General features: G+C 37.6%; 3 protein-coding genes across 3 annotated transcripts; 2 read left to right on the forward strand and 1 right to left on the reverse strand.

Moving 5' to 3' along the window:
- Nucleotides 1-4,305: 4,305 nt before the first annotated feature.
- On the reverse strand, nucleotides 4,306-7,314 carry LOC115950345. Its single transcript, XM_031067555.1, has 4 exons — nucleotides 7,189-7,314; nucleotides 4,954-5,263; nucleotides 4,433-4,881; nucleotides 4,306-4,320 (listed from the first exon to the last, which is right to left on the reverse strand). Exons 1-4 carry the CDS (start codon nucleotides 7,312-7,314, stop codon nucleotides 4,306-4,308), a joined length of 900 nt encoding a protein of 299 aa, XP_030923415.1.
- Nucleotides 7,315-10,028: 2,714 nt separating this feature from the next.
- On the forward strand, nucleotides 10,029-12,162 carry LOC115994479 (oxygen-evolving enhancer protein 1, chloroplastic). The gene is made up of 2 exons (XM_031118648.1): nucleotides 10,029-10,439; nucleotides 11,179-12,162. Exons 1-2 carry the CDS (start codon nucleotides 10,197-10,199, stop codon nucleotides 11,932-11,934), a joined length of 999 nt encoding a protein of 332 aa, XP_030974508.1. The 5' UTR covers nucleotides 10,029-10,196; the 3' UTR covers nucleotides 11,935-12,162.
- A 3,071-nt stretch (nucleotides 12,163-15,233) lies between these two features.
- Nucleotides 15,234-19,301, forward strand: LOC115993818 (CASP-like protein ARALYDRAFT_485429). The gene is made up of 4 exons (XM_031117797.1): nucleotides 15,234-15,396; nucleotides 15,503-15,708; nucleotides 18,611-18,743; nucleotides 18,829-19,301. Exons 2-4 carry the CDS (start codon nucleotides 15,578-15,580, stop codon nucleotides 19,018-19,020), a joined length of 456 nt encoding a protein of 151 aa, XP_030973657.1. The 5' UTR covers nucleotides 15,234-15,396; nucleotides 15,503-15,577; the 3' UTR covers nucleotides 19,021-19,301.
- The last annotated feature ends 4,070 nt before the right edge of the window (nucleotides 19,302-23,371 follow it).

Below are 23,371 nucleotides of genomic sequence, written 5' to 3' on the forward strand. Positions count from 1 at the left end.
CTCTGAATGGCTGGCTAATATCGTAGTGGTTAAGAAGAAGTCAGGAAAGTGGCGTGTATGCGTAGATTTTACAGACTTGAACAAAGCCTGCCCAAAGGACCTTTTCCCTATGCCTTGGATTAATCAGTTAGTGGACGCCACTGTGGGAAACCCTCGAATGAGTGTTTTTGATGCCTTTCAAGGGTATCATCAGATACCTCTAGCCTTGGACGACCAAGAGAGGACAACTTTTGTCACTCCTATAGGAAACTATCATTACAAAGTGATGCCCTTTGATTTGAAGAATGCAGGGACTACCTGCCAAAGGATGATGACCAGGATGTTTGAACCACAGTTAAGAAAAAACATTGAGATTTATATTGATGATATGGTAGTAAAAACAAGGGCAGAATCCGAGTATGTTAATGATCTTGGGAATATTTTTGATATCTTGAGGAAGCACAAACTACGACTTAACGCTTCTAAGTGTTCTTTTGGTGTGGGGTTAGGCAAGTTTTTGGGCTACATGGTCACACATCGCGGAATTGAAGTCAATCTCCACTAGATTAAGGCGATCAACAACTTGCAACCACCTCGGAATCCAAAAGAGGTCTAGAAGCTTATGGGAATGACCGCTGCCCTGAACTGGTTCATCTCTCGGTCAGCTGACAGGTGTAGACCTTTTTTTTTAAATTGTTAAATAAGTGGAAAGGGTTTGAATGGACCGATGAATGTGCCCGAGCTTTCCAGCAGTTGAAAGAATACCTTTCTTGGCCACCAATTATGTCAAGGCCCGAGATGGATGAGGTTCTGTTTGCTTACCTTGCCGTGGCCCCTCACGCAGTAAGTCTAGTTTTGATTTGTGTCGACTGTGGCGTGTAGAAACCAGTCTATCACATAAGCAAGTCAATACATGAAGCTGAGATCCGATACTTACTACTAGAAAAGGCCATTTTGGCGGTGGTGCATGACACACATAAGCTCCCCCACTATTTCCAATCACACACGGTTGTTGTTTTGACTCAACTCCAGCTCAGAGCCCTACTTTGGAGTGTCGATTACACAGGGAGAATTGCGAGGTGGGGCACGATCCTAGGGGCTTTCGATATCAAATATATGCCTCGCACCTTGGTTAAAGGTCAGGTCCTCGCCGATTTGGTAGTTGAGTTCGCCGAGACCCCATCAGAAGATAAATTAGAAAAGCAAAACATGGATGAAAAATCGATTGGCATAATCTCCTTGCAAGAACCTTTGTCCTGGAAGGTTTACATTGATGGTACAACTAACTACAGAGGATTTGGAGTGAGGCTAGTCCTAGTATCCCCTGAAAGGATCATAATTGAGAAATCCTTGAGATTGAGATTCTCAGCTATAAACAATGAGGCCAAGTATGAAGCTTTCTTAATAGGGATGGCCATGGTTCAGAAAATGGGTGGAAAAGCAGTGGAGATGTTCTTTGATTCAAGGCTGGTGTAGGCCAAGTCCAAGGGGAGTTGGAGGCAAGGGATCCCAAAATACAGGAGTATTTGAGCCAAGTTAGACACTTGCAATTTGGATTTGAGTCTTTTGTTTTATCACAAGTTCCTAGAAGTAGGAATGCATATGCGGACTCTCTCGCCACACTGGTAACCTTCTCGGCACAGGGCTTACCTTGGGTAATCCTTGTGGAAGACTTACACAAACCTTTTGAGGTGGTAAGGAATGTGATTCAAGTTCACCAAGTAAGGATGGGGTCTAGCTGGATGGACCTTATTGCGCTGTTCCTTAAAGAAGATGTTTTGCCCAAGAATAAATCCGAGGCTAACATGGTGTGAAGAAAAGCACCTCATTTTTGGCTGTCCAAGGACCAGAAACTGTATTAGAGATCTTTTTCTGGCCCGTATCTGTTGTGCGTGCACCCTGAAACAGTGGAGTTGCTTCTAGAAGAATTGCACGAAGGAATTTGTGGAAGCCACACGGGAGGCAGATTTTTGTCTCATAGGGCCCTCACATAAGGCTACTAGTGTGACCAATGCCAAAGATTTGCACTAAATATCCACCAACCTGGAGGAGACCTTAATTCCTTGACCAGTCCTTGGCCTTTTGCTTGATGGAGCTTAGATATTGTGGGGCCTTTCCCTAAGGCTGCAGGGAATAAGAGGTATTTGTTGGTCGACACGGATTACTTCACTAAATGGGTCGAAACTGAACCCCTGTCAAACATCAAGGACGTGGACGCCAAAAAAATTGTTTAGAAGAATATCGTCACTTGATTTGGAATTCCTCATACCCTTATCTCGGATAATGAGCTTTAGTTTGATAATAAAACTTTTAGGAGGTACTACTGCAATTTGAGAATAAAGAATAGGTATTCCACTCCGACCTATCCACAAGGAAATGAGTAGGCTGAGGCTGTCAACAAAGTTATAGTGAGTGGACTCAAAAAAAGACTAGACAACGCAAAAGGGAAATGGGTAGAAAAATTGCCACACGTCCTTTGGACATACCGGACTACATCTCGTAGATCTACTAGAGAGAAGCCTTTCTCAATGACCTATGGTGTCGAAGCTGTTATCCCTTTGGAGACTGGGTTCCCCACACTAAGAACAAGTTCTTTTGCTCCGGGCGGCAATGATGGGTTGTTGGAAAAGAGCCTAGATTTAATTGAAGAACGGAGAGAAAATGCCAGGGTCCAATTAGCTTATTATCAACACAAGCTCAAACAAAAATACAATACAAACGTGAAGCTAAGGCCATTGGCACCTGGAGATTTGGTTCTAAGAAAAGTTATGGGGACTACCAAGAACCCAACATGGGGGAAGTTGGGACCTAACTGGGAGGGGCCCTATCGTATTACATCAGTGGTTGGGATTGGTGCTTATTATCTAGAAGAAAGGGTCGTACCACACCCCTGGAATGTATATAACCTATGGAGATATTATTATTAATGGAGATTCTCTTCACCCCATTTTGGGTTTGTTATATTGCTTGTCATGTGTTCTAGACATTTATCTAAGTATCAAACTGAACCTTGGCCATGCCTGGCTCCTCGGACCACATGCCTTGGGAAAATTGATAACTTTATTCATTATTCTAAGTATTAAACAGAACCTTAACTATGCCTGGTTCCTCGAACCATTTGCTTTGGGAAAATTAATACTCATTGGCATCTATCTAAGTATCAAACTGAACCTTGGCCATGCCTGGCTCCTCGGACCATATGCCTTGGGAAATAACTTTATAAATTATTCTAAGTATTAAACAGAACCTTAGCTAAGCCTGGTTCCTCGGATCATCTGCTTTGGGAAAATTAATACTCATTGGCATTTATCTAAGTATCAAACTGAACCTTGGCCATGCCTAGCTCCTTAGACCACATGCCTTGGGAAAATTGATAACTTTATAAATTATTCTAAGTATTAAACAGAACCTTAGCTATGCCTGGTTCCTCGGACCATCTGCTTTGGAAAAATTAATACTCATTGGCATCTATCTAAGTATCAAACTGAACCTTGGCCATGCTTGGCTCCTCGGACAACATGCCTTGGGAAAATTGATAACTTTATAAATAATTCTAAGTATTAAACAGAACCTTAGTTATGCCTGGTTCCTCAGACAATCTGTTTTGGAAAAATTAATACTCATTGGCATCTATCTAAGTATCAAACTGAACCTTGGCCATGCTTGGCTCCTCGGACCACATGCATTGGGAAAATTGATAACTTTATTCATTATTCTAAGTATTAAACAAAACCTTAGCTATGCTTGGTTCCTCAGACCATCTGCTTTGGGAAAATTAATACTTATTGGCATCTATCTAAGTATCAAATTGAACCTTGGCCATGCCTGGCTCCTCGGACCACATGCCTTGGGAAAATTGATAACTTTATAAATTATTCTAAGTATTAAACAGAACCTTAGCTAAGCCTGGTTACTCGGACCATCTGCCTTAGGAAAGTTAACACGTCTTGACCATTACCTAAGTGTCTAAGCATGACATACTCTGGGTACAGTTACAATGGTCTTAATTAGATGTTCATAAGCGTCACTTAAAGCATTTGCAGGCATGCCCATGTCTTTATGAAAGTGGTCTGCCACTCAGCTCCTATAAAGTTGTTTTTAAGTAAGGCAAGTTGTAACTTTAAAACCTATGCTCACGTCACAATGTTGTGTAAGTTTTTCAAAAAAATTAGGCATGGCCGATGTGTTTAACTTAGTAGATTCAATTTGTTTTAATATTGATCATATTTTTGCGTAAGGTACGTGTTGTTACTTAGACGGATTGGTCACTCAAGATATATCCCATCACAACAAGCAAAATCATAAAAAGAAAATCTGCAACTTCCATTAAAGTTTAGGCCTCTAACAAAGGCAGTTAAATAACAAGGAAAAGATATAATTATTTTTTCATCTTTATTACAAGTTTTTCCTTTACATTTTTGGGAGGTTGGGTATTAACTACTATGAGGGGTACTTGAGCCTTATCCTTTGGGTCCACTTTTGAGGGTATGGCAAGGGTTGCCAACACCAGTTCCATGCTCTGGGAAGTTTCTTTTTCTTTGAGGGAATCCCCTGGAACAGTTGGAGCTAAGTCAGCACCTTGGACTGTGCTTTTGTTGGCATCCCTAGCTCTTGTAGTGTCCTCGGCCTGTTCCCCACCCTCAGAAGAAGTGTTAGCCGCAGGATGGGCTCTAGGTGGACTTCTTAGGGCTTCAGCTGCTTCCGAGGGCACTGGGTCGGCCTTAGAATCCGAAGAGCTTACAAGGCGTATGGCTGGCGGGTAGTAGACACTTTCTGCCCTCCTGAACATAGAAGAAGCCTCAACCCCAGTCTGGTTGAGGGCTTTTTCCCACGTCTGGGCGCAGCAAGTTTTGCAAAAGGCAGGGACCTCAGCCCTAAGGGCGTCCTCAGTCTTGGCCACGCCTACGTCATAGCCATGCTGCTCTGCTTCATCTTTGGCTTTCTCTGCCTCCTCTCAGGCCTTCTCGGCGAGACCTCTGGCCTTCTCGACCTCTTCCAATTTATTTTTTAGTGTAGCAATCTGAGTTTTGGAGGAGGCCAAGTTGTCCTCAGCAGTACATAGCAGCAACCTTTGGCTTTCAGCTTGTTTTTCAGCATTCTCCAGGGCTGCCGTTGCATACTTCCTTTTTTTCTCCTCCTCCTGCAGCTTCTTCTTAAGCTCTTGGATACTCTTCTCAGCTACGTGAAAGGCGTCCACAGCAGCGTTGCGCCTCCCTTCTTCCTCCTTCATCTGTCGATGGCTGGAGTTGGCTATCTCCTCAGCCAGGAAAGATGCTTGAACAGCCTACCAAGGAAAGAAAAAAGAATCAGAAGAGGAAAGTGAAGAGAATAAGTTAGAAAGAAAGGAGGGGGAAGTATCATAGCCAGATATCTTTTGAGATTGAGAAAAATCTCATGTCTCCTCATATCTTATAGCTCGGCCATGTCCTCGGGGAGCAACAAGGCTTGCTCCACTGCGTCGGCCACGTAACCAGCTACTCCTCCTTGAAAATTGTGAATTGAGGCGTTAGCAAGGAGAGGTTCCCCATTTAGCATTGGGGCAGGGAGATAGGCTGGAGGCCCAACCTGGGGATCACTTCTCTTCTCGGCAACCCTCTTGTTCCCCTTTGCCCCGTTTTGGCTTATTTGGATGCCCTTTGAACCTTGTCCTCGCCGGGGGAGGAGGGGGAGGGAGAAGGATTTGTCCAAGCTCCCATCACCTCCTTCCCTTTTGACTCTCTCTTCATCTTCAGTTCTGCCACTTAAGAGGGCAAGGCAAGTGGAGGAGTGGGAAGCCTAGTCTGGGATGGAGTGGGAAGCTTAGTTTGGGCAGCCTTCCCAGGTGCATCCCTCCTAGGTTGAAACTCTATTAAATCAAACAAACTGGACTTTGGTTTGCGTTGTATCCCCATCTCGTCGATTATTGGTGAGAATGGAGGGCCGAGATCAGGATTTGAAATTTCCGGGGACAAGACTCAGTTGAAAACTTCAAACTCGTCCTCAGAATCAGATACTTCTACCACTTCTTCTTCTTGTATGCTGGGGGGGTGAGGCGAAGTGGCCGCACTGGTTGTTTGTTGTAGCGATGAGGCCCCTACTTTTGGTATACCTTCAGGAATGGGGGTTTTGATTTCTTTGCTCTCTACTTTTGGACCAAGAAGAAGGAAACTTGGAGCAGCTACGCTTATCCGATGTAGGCAGGGGTCTCTGGCCCTTATGACGCACTTTAGAGCTTGGAAGCTTGATGAGATCGACGTGTATCCTAGGACCAAATGAGCCGCTTGTAATTGACCGTCCGAATTCACAAATACCTCGGCCTTAAGGATTTTGTCTAAGCTATCATTGTTGACCAGGTTAAAATTCGGTTTAGCAACGCGTCTGTCTACAAATCCATTAGTGAAATAAAATTTTATCAAATATAAAAATACAGTAAATCAAAGAAAGGACTTATAAATGAATACCCTAGGCCTAGTACCCCACCTGGTTCTCCCTCTTTCATCGGGCAAGGGAGACCATCACTCCACTCCCTGACAAGATCAGGAAGTCTTTGTTCAGCCCCTTGTTAGATTCAGGGAGGCATTGAATGAGCCTAACCTCGAAATACCTTGATTTCAAATAGTATCCCTGTCCCTTTAGACGGTGAAGGTTATAGACTCAATTGACATCATGGTGGGTTAAACCTAAACCCATCTTTTCATTGAGGGCATCCACGGAGCCTAAGATCCTAAACATATTAGGGGCACACTGAGTGGGAGCCAACCTATGAGCTCTAAGGTAGTTTCTAGTGACTCCACCCATGGAGATTTTCATCCCTCCTTCTATGAAGGCAATTATCGAGATTACTACCTCCTCGACTTGCCTATCCTTGTGCCATTGACTCTCATCACAGTACCTAATTCCTACCCAACGAGCCCTAAAGCTTTCTATCCCCTCCTCGGAATCTACTAGACTCTTAAATCTACCCATTTCTAGAAAAGGCTGGGAAAACTAAAGAGATTGAGAAAGGAAATTAGAACTGAGGAGAAAAAGAAAGGGGGTGGGCGCCCCTCCCGTTATAACATCTCCAGTTCTCTCATGTTTTTACACTGATGAAAGACACGTGGCAAGCAACAAATCCTAAGGTTAGAAAAATCACACGTCAAATACTAGTTTTTTTCTCTCAAATTTTTTTGTCTTTCTTTCTTCTTTGCATCTTTCTCCAACAGCCCCACCCTAACGGATCTCACCTACCTGAGCATTAGATGCGCCCAGATTGGTAGATCGGAACTTGATGGCAATGGGTTTGGGTCCTCCGGCGAGCTTGGGGAGGTGAGACATCGGGTCTGATATGGATTTTTGGCTGTGGGAGTCAGCCATGGTAGCTTTGAAAGCTTCCTCTCCTTCTTCAAAGCTTTGAAAGCAGCCATGATATTCTTCTCTAATCTTTTATTGCTTAATTTTTATTATTGTTCATTTATCCAATTAATCGGCCTTTCTCTTCACATTCAAATCACAATTGATAAAACCCAAATCAAAGACCCAATTCATTTGTTCTGTTCTCCATCAAAAGTTGTTCCAATCAAACTTTGAAGCTCTTGAAAGAGTTCTTGAGCTTCCTAGATATGGGTTTGGAGTGGCTGATCATTTTGTGATAGTGGAAACCATCAAAATATGATTTTGAAAGATCATTTTTCGTAACAGGTGATTGAAGCAATACCAGAAATTTTTTAGATAAAAAGGAGAGAATTATGTGGCTTATTTAGATCCTTGGGATTTGTTGCTTGCCACGTGTCTTTCATTGGTTTAAAAACATGAGAGAACTGGACATATTATAACGGGAGGGGAGCCCGCCCCAAAAGAAAGAACGTGAAGAAAAGAGGAGGATGTAGGAAATTAAAGAGTAAAAGTTCAAGAAGATTTACGGGAAGAGTAAAGGTGTCCTCGGACGAGTCCTTAGTATTTGTAAGGGCTCGGGAAAGTTGAAAAAGTGTGCAGGTTCAAGGTATGAGCGCTAGAACGAAATGAATGATAAAGTGATGAAAAAAGTTGATTTCATAGATATTTATACCAAGGAGAGAGCAGAGAGTGGGAAAGTTCCTGCTCAATTTCCAACGAAGCCCTCAACCTTATGATTTACATCATGTCGTAGAACGTGGGGGACAAAGAGCCGCCAGAATTTAATAAGGACGTGCCTCGACTGGTGCAGCGCTAGGAGAGCGTCTTGGGCAGACAAAAGGGTGTCTTCATAAGCAGAGCAAGAACGAAATAGGCACGGAGCTAATTTAGAGACATCGAGATCCTCCTTTCTTCCCGAGGAGCCAGAAAGGGGAATCTCGAAGGGCTATTGTAGGGCCCTTGGGCCCAGAAGTTCATTATTTATTCATATATTGGGCTTATGGCCCAAGCCGAGAACGACGATCTGCCCGAGGAGGAGATGTCTTCGCCAGAGGAGATTACGCTAATGAATAAAAGGTGGGGTTTGGTTATAATGGCTCTGGAGAGTGTGTCGAGGATGAAAACTTCCTCGGCTGAACTTGGCTGAGGTCCTGGAAGATGGATTGACAGCAAGGATAATAATCCTTGAAATTCAGTTGGGGCGGACAAGCACTGCAGAGATATAAGATAAGGATGAGCCCCAAAATATCTGGGAGAAAGCTGCTACCTCCGCATTAAATGCACTGTAGCTAATCCCCTGACCGCATTAATGTAGAAGTGATATCTGAACAGTGTATTTCAGCCTTACAGCTACTACCTGAGGACTTATGAGAAGTGCTGATGGGACAAGTATCAACCCTAACCATCTAGCATACAGGTGGAAGATGGAGATGAAAATGGAAGAGAGTATAAAAGAAGAAGGAGGAAACAAGATTGAGGAGGAAGAAATTGAGAAAAGAAATACTGTAGCAATCCACAATCAAACTTGTAACGTTTCGCCGAGAACATTCTTTCTTCATTTTATAGTTGTCCATTTTTATCTTTTTGTCATCAAGCCTATCTAGCTCGTTGTTTGACCAACTAAAACCCAGTTTTCCAACCCATTCCTCTACAAATTCATTGTTTTGGGCTTCTTGGGTCTGAGTCCATCCACGTGCTGCGCTAGGAACTTAAGTTAGGTCCTTACAACTGGCATCACTTTTTGAGATTCCAATGGACACGTCCCTGTCATGGTTTTTTTTTTTTTTTTTTTTTTTTTGAAAGACAAGGATGTCATTCCATTTCTATCATTTACTTTTTGTTTTTAACATTTCAATGTGTGTGCATGGTTCTAATTAGACAAAGTTTCTTCCAAATTGAGTTAGCAAAATCCCCTTCAACTATTTATGTGACAGATTAGAAGAAACAACTTTATTGAAGGACAAAATTCCTCTAAATTGATTTAGAAGATAATTTGGTAATTCATAAATGATCAACGTATATTAATTATTTAAATAAATCACATAACTATTACTCCCTCCAAATTTGTTTATCCTTTATTCCATTTTGAGATATCCTAAAATATTGTCCTATTTCTAAAATTAAAGGCCATTAATTTACTAACATTCATATTATACCCCTATTTTAATACCAAAATCATTTTTGATAAATTTATTTAAGGATAATTTTGGAAATTTATACATTTTTATACAACAGATAAAACAATAGATGTTTTTTTTCTTAAAAAAGATGGATTTTTGAAACAAGACAAACAAATTAAACAAATAAAATAATGTACTTTTGTATTAGAACTCTTTTTTCTTTATTTTGTGTGTATGTTCATTTCTCAAAATAAATAAATGGTGGATTGAAAATATATGTGCATGGTAATTTGAGCTGTTACAAAAGTAGTCAGGAGTAACTTTGGTCTTTTTAAATGATAAATTTATGAAAGTATTACTAAAATGATGTCATAATATTAGCTCATGATTTTTACCAAAAAAAAAAAAAAATAAGGATATGATTGCTTCCCCTATCTATCAGCCATCACACCTCACCCCCGGGTCCCACTGAAAGAGTATCTTTATCCTAACTGAGAAAATTGCCACGGGGCAAAGTGTGAAGACAAGTTCATAAGCTTGAATCAACCAATAAGAAACCCTATCCTATCCACTTATCATACTCTCACCAAAGCCACTAAATAGCTGCAACTAATATCCAATATATCCATTGTCCATCCACCCACACAAAAAAAGGGTCTCTTTTTTAGTTTATTTCTCTCAGATTATAGAGATAGTAGAGAGACTGAGAAGGGAAAAGAAAGAAAGAAAGCAAAGTTGAACACAATGGCAGCCTCACTACAAGCAGCTGCAACACTCATGCAACCCACCAAGGTGGGCCTGGTGTCTTCCAGAAGCAGCCTACAGCTGAGGTCTTCTCAGACTGTGTCCAAGTCATTTGGCGTGGAACCAGCTGCAGCTAGACTCACTTGTTCTCTTCAAGCTGATATTAAGGACTTCGCCCAGAAGTGTGTAGATGCTTCCAAGATTGCTGGTTTCGCTCTTGCTACCTCGGCCCTCGTTGTCTCGGTATGCATTTCTGATCTTGAGTTTGCATGTGAGAGAGGACTAAAAGATAAATAACTTCATATTCTTAGGCTGAGATATGAAATGATAGTTTAAGATTGCAGATTCTCTAATCTAAATAATAATAATAATAAAAGGTTGCAGATTCTCATTATTTTTCTTGTCATTGACTGCTCCATACGTTATTTTGTTGAAATATTAATGTGTGAGATATAATATTAATTAAGCCTCAATCCATAAGCTTAAGTATTGGGTTAAGTAATTTTCCTATATGTTATATGAAGTCCTAGTCATGTATTATATGTTTGGAACCAATATGGGGATGGAGGGAGAGAAGAGGGGAGAGAAAGGAAGGTGATACTTAATTTTGAGGCCTTTTCATATGTCCATTTTAGTTCTGATGCACAATTAAGCTATACGATTCAAAAACCATGCTTTATGATATAAATCAGTGACAAAGTCAGCATTCCTAATTGTTGATGCAGATACTGTCATGATACATAATACATTAAAACCATGCCTGTAAGATATCAAACTGCGATGTTAATTAGCAATTAAACGGTTGGTTTTATACTTCCCTTCGTTAATTTTTTATCTTTCATAGCAATTATACAGAGAATGTTGGTTTTAAGTAGTTCCATTGTTACAATTTGATCCTCTACTTCCTGGTGAATAGATATTAGATATTAGCCATCTGAACTGTGTGGACAAACTCTTTTGACTCTTTGTTTTCTATTTTCAGGGAGCAGGTGCTGAAGGAGTTCCAAAGAGGCTAACCTATGATGAAATTCAGAGCAAGACATACATGGAAGTAAAGGGAACCGGAACAGCCAACCAGTGCCCAACCATTGATGGCGGGGTTGACTCATTCGCCGTCAAGCCCGGCAAGTACAATGCCAAGAAGATCTGCCTAGAGCCAACTTCATTCACTGTCAAAGCTGATGTTGTGAACAAGAATGCCCCACCTGAGTTCCAAAACACCAAGCTCATGACCCGCTTAACCTACACCCTCGATGAAATTGAGGGACCCTTTGAAGTTTCTCCTGATGGCACTGTCAAGTTCGAGGAGAAAGATGGTATCGACTACGCCGCAGTGACAGTTCAGCTGCCTGGTGGTGAGCGTGTGCCATTCCTTTTCACCATTAAGGAATTGGTAGCATCAGGCAAACCAAATGGTTTTAGTGGTCAATTTCTAGTACCATCTTACCGTGGTTCATCTTTCTTGGACCCAAAGGGAAGAGGTGGCTCAACCGGTTATGACAATGCAGTTGCATTGCCTGCTGGAGGAAGAGGAGATGAGGAGGAACTTGCCAAGGAGAATGTAAAAAACACAGCATCATCAACAGGGAAAATCACCTTGAGTGTCACCAAGAGCAAGCCTGAGACTGGTGAGTTGATTGGAGTGTTTGAGAGCGTTCAGCCTTCTGACACTGATTTGGGAGCAAAGGTTCCAAAGGAAGTGAAGATCCAGGGGATCTGGTATGCTCAGCTTGAATAATAGGCCACTTTTTTTTTTAACATGTTTAGTATTCCTTGTTAGTTTAAATTTTTGCTGTAAGTCGAAGGTATTGCTAAACTTCCCTGTGACGCAGTGGAGAAGCACTGAGATCGATTATTATCCAGTTTGTATATTATTATGGCTTATGATAATGATGTATTGAAACTCCAGAATTCCATGTTGAAATTATGTTGGAATGCGGGAAAAAGGATTATTCAAAGACCTAAACCCTCTGCAAATCCTGTGTCTAATAGGAATAATAAAACCAATCTAATGTTAGCTCAAAAGACATCTATTTCATTTGGGATTTCAGAGTTCAGACTATCCCCTGCCCCACTTCAGGACTCTCATGCATTTGAGGAAGCTCCTCAATTATCAATCGAGTTCTCTTATTATTTTCAGCAACTTATTATTGTTATGTGAATACACTAGCTGGGGCAATGAGTTACAATTCTCTTAGCACTAATGTGTCAGATTTTAAATACAAAACAAAAAGATAATGGGTAAGGATTTGTTGCAAACTAAGTTGCAACCACTTCTACAAAATGCACGTGTCAAGTGGTCATTTGGTGAAAAATTCAATCTTGATATGAAAATTTTCATTTAAATATAAACCTGAACATGTGTCTATCTGAGGTATTGATATGTGTACATTTTTGCAAGAGTTGTTGCAACTTAGTTTGCAACAAATCCTTGCCCAAAGATAATAGACACAACAAATTTCATAATATTTTTACAACATATTAAAACGATATATTATGATTTGAATAATATCACTTTCATATGAAACTATCGCTAACATCATTGTGAAAGTTTTCCTTTCATTAGAATTATAGCTTATTGTGTCTTGACATGACATCAATCACATTCATTATCGTACTAATTAAAAATTAGCAAGTAATCAACTTTAGAAGCATATAGTTTTTCTTTAGCTTATTTGCTAAAAGTAAGACAATAAAATAAAAGTTGGTTTATTTTTAAGGAAACTAATTTTGTTACTTATTTTGTAAAAGGTGACACCAAAAAAACAATAAATTGGTAAATGATGAGTATTTTCCATTCTATAAAGGATCTTGTTGAATACCAACTAGTTGTCAAAAGTGACAACTATCTCTTTAATATACTCTTTTTTTTTTTAATAATAATTAAAAATTGAATTCCAAACACCTCAATCGGAAACAAGATGGTATTACATATATCGGATGCATAATAAATTTTATCGTTGGAAGTACTAAAAAGTACCACTTAAATTACAAGACTTTTGACTAATTGATACGTTACAAGAAGATCTTATTAAGGCAATAGTTGGAGGTCTTAACTACAAGTGTTGACATAATTTTTTTTTAAAATTAAGAGTTTATATTCAATAAAAACATAGTGTAAACCCTTTTTGTTTACACTGTCAAATACCACCATATCACAATAGTGTTTTACAAATTAGTGAACAAAGCCTACCCCACACACAATACTTCCACAAATTAATACCTTGTATCAGAAAATCAAATTCCATCATATTAAAAAACCTTGCTGCCACAACTGAAGAATCAACACCTCCAACCCAGCAGAGATGCTATCAAAGACATTGCTAGAGTCTAGAAAAATACGTCGCAGCCGCCTTTATGTGGTAGTTGCACAATAGTTTTTTTTTTTTTCAATCTCTTCCTTATGTTTTATAGATACACAATAGTATTTAACATTTACGTTATTTTTTAATTATATCCTTTTTTAAGGTTTTGTTGAGAATATTTAGATAGATTTTGTAGTTGTATGGCACCAACCAACTAAATTTAATCTCCATTTAAAATTTTAGGTTTTTCTTTTTTCTTTTTTATTATTTTTTATAAATATAAGTTGCATGTTTTTGTTAAAATTTAATATCTTTTTGTTGTTATTTTATCCAAAGAAATTAATAAGAAAAAATATACTATAGTTTTTATAAAGAATAATACATCAAAAAACCATATATATATAGAGAATTTTAAGTTGTGAAGAAATTGATATGAACAAAAAGGAGTTTAGGTGAAAACCAAATACTTTCTTTGTTACTTTATCATTTGGAAAATGATGGCATGCATTAGATGCATGTTTATCCCCAAAAAAATACTTAGTCTAAAAAAAGAACAAAAACGTAGGTTGATACACAATAGCATTTAATTCTATCTTATTTCTTTCTCAAAAAAAAAGAAAAAAAGAAAAATCTATCTTATTTGCTTCTTCTTTTTTAACCTATCCTTTTGTACATACGTTTTTTTTTTTTTTTTCATCCCTTCGTTATGTTTTATTGATGATACACAATAGTATTTATTATTTACGTTATTTGTTTAATCTCTTATTTTTTAGTTCTATCCTATTTTTTTAGGTTTGTTGATAATATTTAGATAAACACAATTGTATGTTGGAGTTATATGTCACCAACCAACTAAATTAAATCTCTTTTTAGAATTTTACTTTTTGTTAAATGTAGGCTAAATGTTTTGTTAAAACACGTTAATGTAAGTTGCATGTTATGTTGTTAAAATTTAATCTCTTTTAATTGTTATTTTATCCAAATAAATTGTTGTCTTTATAAAGAATAATACACCAAAAAACATTGTATATATATAGTGAGAATTTTAAGTTGTGAAGAAGTTGATATGAACAAAAAGGAGTTTAGATAAAAACCAAATACTTTTGTTGTTACTTTATTATTAAGAAAACGATGGCAGATGCATGTTTATACCCAAAAAAAAAAAACTTAGTGAACAAAAAGATACAATAGCATTTAATTCTATCTTATTTAATTTCTTTTAATCTATCCTTTTCTACGTTTGTTTGTTTTTTTTTTTTCTTTTTATTTTTTCATCTCTTCGTTATGTTTTCTGATACACAATAGTATTTATTATTTACGTTATTTTTTTATCTCTTTTTTCTTAATTATAAACTACTTTTTTAGGTTTTGTTGATAATATTTAGGTAGACGTAATTGTAAGCTGTAGACTTGTAGTTGTAGTTATATGACACCAAACAACTAAATTTAATCCCTTTTTAAAATTTTACTTTTTGTTAAATGTAAGTGGCACGTTTTGTTAAAATTTAATCTTGTTATTCTATTTAAAGAAATTAATAAGAACAAATAAACTGTTGTTTTTATCTAAAAATTATTACAATTTGGTACAACCATTTGACACACTCACAACATCAAACCCACCAAACTTTTATTATATATTTATTATATGATATATATATATATATATATATAAATATGATTGAGTTGGACTAAAAAAAAAAAAAAACAGTCAAAAGATTAAAAAAAGAAAAGAAAGAAACACACAAATAATAAAATATAATCAATGGCAACGCCCTGCCGGAGGAGGAGAAAGATGCAAAACCGCGTAGCGATTACGTACTTCCTTTCCTTTCTTTTCTCATAACTCCTTTGCCAATTGCCATCACATTCACAACAATTACACATCAACTTACCTTGTATGTTCGAATGTCCTTCTCTTCCTCAACTACCTTAAATAGTTGTCAATTATCTAATTTATTTTATTGTCTTTGACTTTGTCATTCCTTTTCTGGGTATATTAAGAATTCCTGTTTACCATGGCTAAAACCTCTGATATATGGAATCGACTATGGTGAGTTGGAGTTCTCAAGCAATAGCATGGACGAGCTGCCAGGGGCATTTGGCACTAGTGCCAGCTTGGCTTTGCGGTTTGGTCAGACTATCTTCTCTTTGGCCTCTATTTTCTTCATGTGCTTGGATGTTGCGTTCTTCACCTACACTTCTTTCTGGTATTCTCGATTCCCTTTTAATTTTTCGTTTTAGTCCTACCCTTTTTTGGGTTTTGTCTTTATTCTTCAATACCCATCTCTTTTTCTGTTCAAAGTTTCAATTTTGATCCCAATTGTTGTGTTTCACTATGTGTTTTATTATGTCATGGATACCTACTACGTGTACGTGGATATTTTATTGTCTCTGTGATAAACTATGCTTATTATGCAATTTATTTGGTTAAAAATATAATAAGTCAGCTGTGTTTGTTGGGTTTAGCGATGGGGAATTTTCTAAGCGCAGGCTTTTTGGGTTCTCACTTGGTTGGACATAGAAGACACGCTCATAGGCTGGAAATGAATTGATAGAAATTGCATCAATTTAAAGACTTTCTGGAATTTATAAGAGTTTAAGCGAGAAGGTGTGGGATATTGCTTTTAGATTACTGGTCTTTTTGTTGGATATCTCGTGGATGCTGGCTCATATTGAGTGAATTTAAGTAATTAGATTATAAAGTCAAGAAGTATAGCGGTGAGTTAGAAGAATTTCCAGGGGTCTATATAATATATATTCAAGTTATATGGTTTATTGAATATCTGTATATAATAGATATTCAGTTATATGGTTTGATTGAAAATTATAATTTGAAGACCTATTCGTGATGGGAATTCTTAGGATCAATGGTCTGAACTCAAATGAATGAAAGGGTTGTTATTGAAATAGCACTTGAGTTTACAGAACGCTTGTGAACTGTCTGCATTCAAGCGTGTATTTGAGTAATTTCTAGTCTATTTTGTGTACTCTCTGATATGTACTTACCAAGAAATATATTGATTCATAAAAGGATTGCTTAAAATAAGAAACCAGTGTTAAATTTTTTATTTCTAGAAATGAATTATGCAGCGGGGCTTAGTGAGGACTAATTGAAGTTAAGCAATTCAGTGTTTATTCAGGTAGTTTTCTCTATATTTTTGAAGTGTTTGGCATAAAAACCCTTCCTACTACTCACATTTTCCTAGTCAAAGAAGATCAATCAATATGGTTGATAACAACATACCGCGTAATAACTGTCAAAGTTAAGAAATTTCTAAAGTGTCTACTAAAGGGACTCTTATGCTGATTGTACTTAGGTGTGTTTGGATTGAGATGGAGGTATTAGTATATTCCAGCCACCTTTCCCTGTACTCTCCTCTCCTCTGCCCCCATCTCCCTCCATCCAAACATAGGGTTAAGGTTTGGAGTATTTAAATTTTAACAACATTTTCCACCTATTCGAAAGTGTTGGTATTAAGAGAAAGAAGGCAAAAGGTTTTCATTCTTGGATATGTGCTGGAATCTAATGACAATTTGGTTACAATATGAAGTATTCTAAGAGGGGTGCATTCAATCAAAAATAGTATTACCCTACTTTGTCATAGAGATGCAGGGATGTGAGAATTTTATCTGCGAACACTGAAAATTTACCAATAAAAAATAAATAAATAAATGTAAGAATTGCCAATTAAGAAGCATTTTCTTTTTCATTTAACTCCAGACAAAGAAAAATAAACAAGCACCCAGATGATAAGGATGCCTTTTATGAGGTAAAATATTAGACCAAGGAAGGGAAATGAATTGGACCAAATTTATTTTGGATCAATACCAGCCACATTGGAGGTCATTCTTTATTGCAGATGTGAGTATTTTCACAAAGAATGAATTCTTGAAGGCACATGAAATGTTTCTTGGGAGGTCGTTCAAACTGATGACTAGTATCGTGTGATTCTTTTGTTATCACTTGGTGCTATCCCTAAGCTTTATTTGTATTAAAGAGAAAGAATGTCATAGTTGTTTTTTTTTTTTTTGTTGGGGGGGGGGGGGGGGGGGTGATGGGTGTGGGAGAGGGGGGTTGACTCTTTAGGCCTAAGTTTTTTTAATGGCATCATCATGGTGTGGTTTCTGGATGCAACTGTGGTGACAGGAGCCAAATTGGCTATGGTATACAGTTCAAATTGGTTTTGAGGTGGTAAGTTCCCATTTGCTCTTTTAACTTTTAAGTATCTTCTAGACTGAAATTATTCTATCCTTGTGTCCTCTGGATGTATCACAATTATGCATGCACATGTTAGAATTTTGGAATTAAGAACTAGGTAATTCGGTACATATCCTTTCTGACGACTGCTTAATGTGTTGTACATTGGTTTCAATATGCCTCTGAATTGAGGTAGAATTTGTATATAGTTTCTCATAGATACTTCTCCACTTTATGAGAACATTGTATATCCTGATTGCTGTTTTTGTTATTGCAATCTTATCTTGTGATGTTTGAGATGTCAGAATCTGATTTACAATAAATTCCCATTGGAGTGGAATTCATACTTGAAACAGTTGAGAACAAAGTTGTGTCCATCAGGCGCTGTGTATGGTGACTATAACTTGTATGTTAGTTTTCATGATAATGGAAGGTCCCTATCAACTAAATGGTCTATTATAGAGTATATGTCCTCAACATTCTTAAGTTAGAATCAAAGCCCTGAATTTTTATTTATTTATTTATAATATGCATGCTAAGGTACTTCTTGGAAAACTGTAATATATATACATAACTGATGACCATAGCTTTTGTTATCAAAATCGTAGCAGTCACAATCTAGATAGTCATAGACATCTAGACTTCAGAGCAAAAAACAATCAAATGCCTTCTGTCAACAGCAAGCTAGATTTCTGTGTTAGTTGATTTACCAAATCAGTTTATTATCTTATCCATTAACTGCAAGTATTACATAATGCCATTTTTAATTATTCATGGTATGTTATGGAATATATTATGTCTATGTTGCTTTGAATATCCAGCAGTGTGCTGTAGAAAAAGTGATGTTTTAATCCACGGGGAATTTCAAGTTCATCTCTTTAACCTTGTCATTGCTCACATTGATTTCACAGCTTTTTGGTGACAGTCATGGGTTTGGTAATTCCATGGAGCATTACACTGATAGTGGTGGATGCATACTCTGTCTTCATAAAATGTTTACCTCGTCAACCCAAAATATTATTGGTCATCATTGTAGGAGATTTGGTACGTGCAGTTTTCAATTATGAACTTTATGATATCATCCTTTTCACTGCTTAAAGAAGGAATATAATGTTTTGTTATATTGTAGGTTTTATCATTTCTCCTGCTAGCTGCAGCATCCTCAACAGCTAGTGTCACAACTGTCCTGCTTGCTGCCAAAGGTTACTGCACTGCAAAGCCATGTAGTAGATATCAGTTGTCTGCCGCAATGGCTTTCTTTTCTTGGTTCCTTTCATTGGCTTCATCTCTCTTCAATCTTTGGCTTCTTCCTTCTTTGTAAATTTCTGGCTGGCTTTATAGAAATGAAAAGGGTAAATGTTGATTAAAAAAAAAAAAAGAAATGATAGCCAAAGTCTAATTTTGTGTAGTGATAGTGTTTCATATTTACAGAAATATCGAATATGTTACAATTGGATCAATCTGAATTTGATCATTCTTCAGCCATAAAGTAAAGAGTTTAAAGCTCTTTTGTTTCAATGACCCTGCTTTTTCATTTGTAATTTTATTTAGAATTTAGAATAATAGGAAAAGCTGTGAAGCACAGAAGCTGTTTAATTTTTAGTTTTTAGTTTTTTTGCTTTATTTTTTCTAAGATTTTGAACCTGAAACCCCATCCCTATGGATCATTATCTACATGCGATGACAACATTGGCTCGAAATTTATATTTTCAGAAAGCATTGATGCAGGGAGTGGAACTGTTATGAGAAAATATAGGAATTGTTCCTTACCTGCACTATAGTCTAAGCTGCACACCTGGATATCTCGAAGGATTAGTTAAATATGTTCCTATATTGTACTATTAAATTTCAAAATATAACTTCGATTGAATTAATATCTACTAGATTATTTATGGCTGCATTTGGATTAGAAAATTTAATAAAGAATCTTGTGAACAGTTACAAATATAAATTACTTGATATAAATTTATTTGAGTTTTGAGGATTTTTATTTTATTCTAATAAAAAACACTTGCAATATTATGGATTTTGACTATTATTTTGCACTTATCAAATTCAAATCCATATATTAATAAAGATTATATCCGTCCATAAATTTAAAAAAAAAAAAAAAAAAAAAAAAATCCGATCATGCTTTATTCAAATTCTTCCATTGAAATAATCTTAGATGTTCATCATGACACTTTCGGTTGCTTTCAAAAACTGGGCTTTCATAACACAAAACCAATCCCATTATCTTCCTTCAAAAGGAAGAGGCTGGGATTTAGATACTTTATGGCCGGGTTTTTATGGGATTTTAATAGCCTTTGGGGTCTTTTGACGGAATATTGCAAAAAATCATGTTTATTTGTGATATGGGTACTGTTCAAAGTTATTTGGGAATCTGAGGAAATAAAGTAAATTTCGGCAAATTTGTTGCTGAAATTCTAATAAAAGTATGAGATAGAAAAGATAAGTGATGTGATCGGAAGAGGGACAAAAAATTTGAATTTCGGTAATCTTATTATCGAAATTCTTGCTACCCAATACTTTGCCCGCTAGGTGAAGTGCCCAAAGTTCTAGGTGGAGTGCTCGAAAGGGAAACCAATTGTGGCAACCAAGTTGTCGAAATTGCAGGGGAGTGAGGAGAGAGAAAATAAGAATTGTGGCAACCAAGTTGCCAAAAATGGGAGGGGAAAAAAATAGAATTATGGCAACCAAGTTGCCGAAACTTGGGGAGAAATTTAATAGTAATTTAGGCAATGAAGTTGCCGAAAATGAGGGGGGAAAAAAGAAGATTTAGGCTGAAAATTGAAAGGAAAAAAAATTGTGGCAATGGAATTGCCAAAATAGGAGGAAAAAAATAGTAGCAATTAATTTGTGGCAATGTTGTTGCCAAAATGGAAGGAAAAAAAATGTGGCAATTGATTTGTGGCAATGGAGTTGCCGAAAATTGGAGAGAGAGAGAGAGAGAGAGAGAGAGAGAGAGAGAGAATTGTTTGGATAAAAAAAAAATATTTTGGATTCTTATTCTAAAAAGTACACATATTCTTATTATTTCCGTGTGTCAGTAGTTTTTTTGACCGAAACAGTTTGGTTTGTGTGTATGTGATATTCTTTCATTTCGTATGGTAAAAGTATTCTTTGCATGATTTGCCCTATGAAACAAATAATGAATCTAGATTCAAAGTACATTGATTCTTATTCTATAAAAATTAAAATAAAAAAAAAAGTACATAGATTCTTACAATACGAAATGGAAGAAAAAAATGATTAATGTGCACACTGTAAAAAAAAAAAAAAAAAAAAAAAAAAAACAAAGAAACTGAGATTTTTGCTGAGATTCTTTGCAATGAATATATGTTTATAGTTAAGTAATTTGTTTGTATTAAAGTGTCCCATCTTGGTCTGTGTTGTGTTATAATTCGTCAATTAGCGTATCTAGTTATACAGTTTAAAATCTAAGAATTTAACTTATATGAAACTTACATCCTATTTAAACAACACTAATATTACTAAAGTTTCTACGGTTCTTATTTGCTACTCTTTTTTCCCTAAAAATTCCATCAAGCCTCTTCTCCACTCTTATTCCCCTCATAATTCTACCAATCATTTTCAATTCATGCGTGCCATATATTCTACAAACAACTATAAGGAACAACACTTGCAAATATCTATCCGTTCTTTATCTCTTACTGTTGATGGCCATTTCGGAAGCCCAAGTGGAAGGGAGAAGCTCAGCAACACGGACAGAAAGGAGTTGACAAACGGATAGAAAACCCATTAAGCCTAAGCGACATGAATAATGGATCACAGGCCCATAAGATAAACAAATGGGTCTTTAAGAGGTAAATGAGCTTAAAAGAGCCCGGAAAGAGAGAAAAAGCAAACCATGGCAATATATGATATGGAAAAGTGAGAATGGGCCGCAGCAAGCCCAAAGTAATGAAAGCAAAAAAAGTAAGGGGTTGATGGCAAGCCCATGAACCCCAAGGATGAGAAATAACGTAATTGGGTCGGGGAAGCTCAAAAAATTTAGTAAAAGCCCATGGTAATACGAAGTTAGAAAAAGGGCCGAGGAAGCCCAAGGAAAGCAAACAGGCCTCGGACGCCCAAGGGTAAACAAATGGGACACAGGAGCCCACTAGTAATGTAACACAAGAACCAATGGTCTTGCTGGGCCATTAGGGAAAGAATAAGCGGCAGGACCAAAGGGGCCCAACCAGATTGAAACAAAACAATTTCGCAGCAGGAATGATAGAGTGGTATGGTAGGAGATAGTAGCAGGAAGAAGGGTGGGCTGAGGAAAAAGCAAAGCCCACCATCAAGCAAGGCCCAGCCACGAATAGGGCAAGCCATAAAGAAAAGGGAAACCAGAAAATGGTTAAGAACGGACAGCATACTGTGCAGACCAACTACGGCAGACGCATGAGCAGCAAATAGATTTTGGACATACTTGGAAGAGAGGCATGTATAAGGCCTAGACCTCACCAGCCTATACCCAGCCAATACAGGACACGGTGAGGTCATGGGTTAGAGGTAAGAGGGCATGGTTTGGCAGTGGGGAGAGGGGAAAACCTATTTTGAGGTCCTTGCTAGGGCTCTTTTAGGGGAAGTGTCCTGCTGGGATGATATACCACCCAAACGGGCATAACTGAGCTGAAACCACTAGGTGCATGCCATGAGGGATAGGGAGAGAGAAGGCACCCACACCGAAGTAGGAAAGGGTGCCACGGTAGACAAACAGATAAAATAGCTTTCTTTTTTCTGGCGATGGGGAGTGACACATAGTCGGACCAGTGGTGTTCGGCAGGTACACCCATAATAGACAAAGGTGATTAAGGGCTAGAATAGTAAAATCCGGTCACGGCAGGCACTATAAAGAGGCCCTTGCTGTACAGGAACCACAACACAACAACAACAGTAAGCACTATGGTGTTGAAAACTTGAAAACCAGGAAATAGAAACAAGGATTAAGAAAAGAAAAAAGATAAGAAAAAGAGGAATATTAGAAAAGAATGAGAGAAAAAAAAAGATAGATAGTGAGAACGGCAGGCATGCACCAATAGGTTGATTCTCTCTCTCCCTCTCAAAATCTTGCTCTCTGCCAGAAACGAAAGGTGTTCTTGTGTGCCAACCATTCAGGTCCACTTCCCTCAAAGTGATTGATTTCCACGGCAGGATCTATCTAAGAGATTATTCACTTTGAGAAGAGGTGTTCTTCCCTCTCTGGCTTTGGTCCTGCGAATCAGACTTGATCTAATTTATTTACTCTCTCAATCAACTCACATGCTACCCACTTGTTCCCCTTTACTTCTCTTATAAAATAATTGTTGATTAAAACTGTGATTATCTTTTTCTTAAGTAAGGTTTATCTGTTCACCTTAATAAAGATCTCAAAGTTTTTGATATTATTATTATCATATTTGCCTGTCGTAACCCATTTGAAATAGTTTCGCCCACCGTAAGCATGCTCCTGGTAGACGAGACATAGTTTGTGCACAAGCCAGACCAAGTTGAGTTGCAGTTGGACCGGTCTCAACTCCCTAACTCAAAACATTCGGGCCCAATACCGTAGGAGGCAGCCCAGCCCACTTTAACCACAAGAAGGCCCACCACATTAAATTAGCGACTCCACTGGGGAATTGGGAAGCAGATAGGGATAGAATCCCTCGCAAACAAATACCTCCAAA

This window comes from Quercus lobata, chromosome 6, assembly GCF_001633185.2.
Source record: "Quercus lobata isolate SW786 chromosome 6, ValleyOak3.0 Primary Assembly, whole genome shotgun sequence".
Taxonomy (NCBI): domain Eukaryota; kingdom Viridiplantae; phylum Streptophyta; class Magnoliopsida; order Fagales; family Fagaceae; genus Quercus; species Quercus lobata.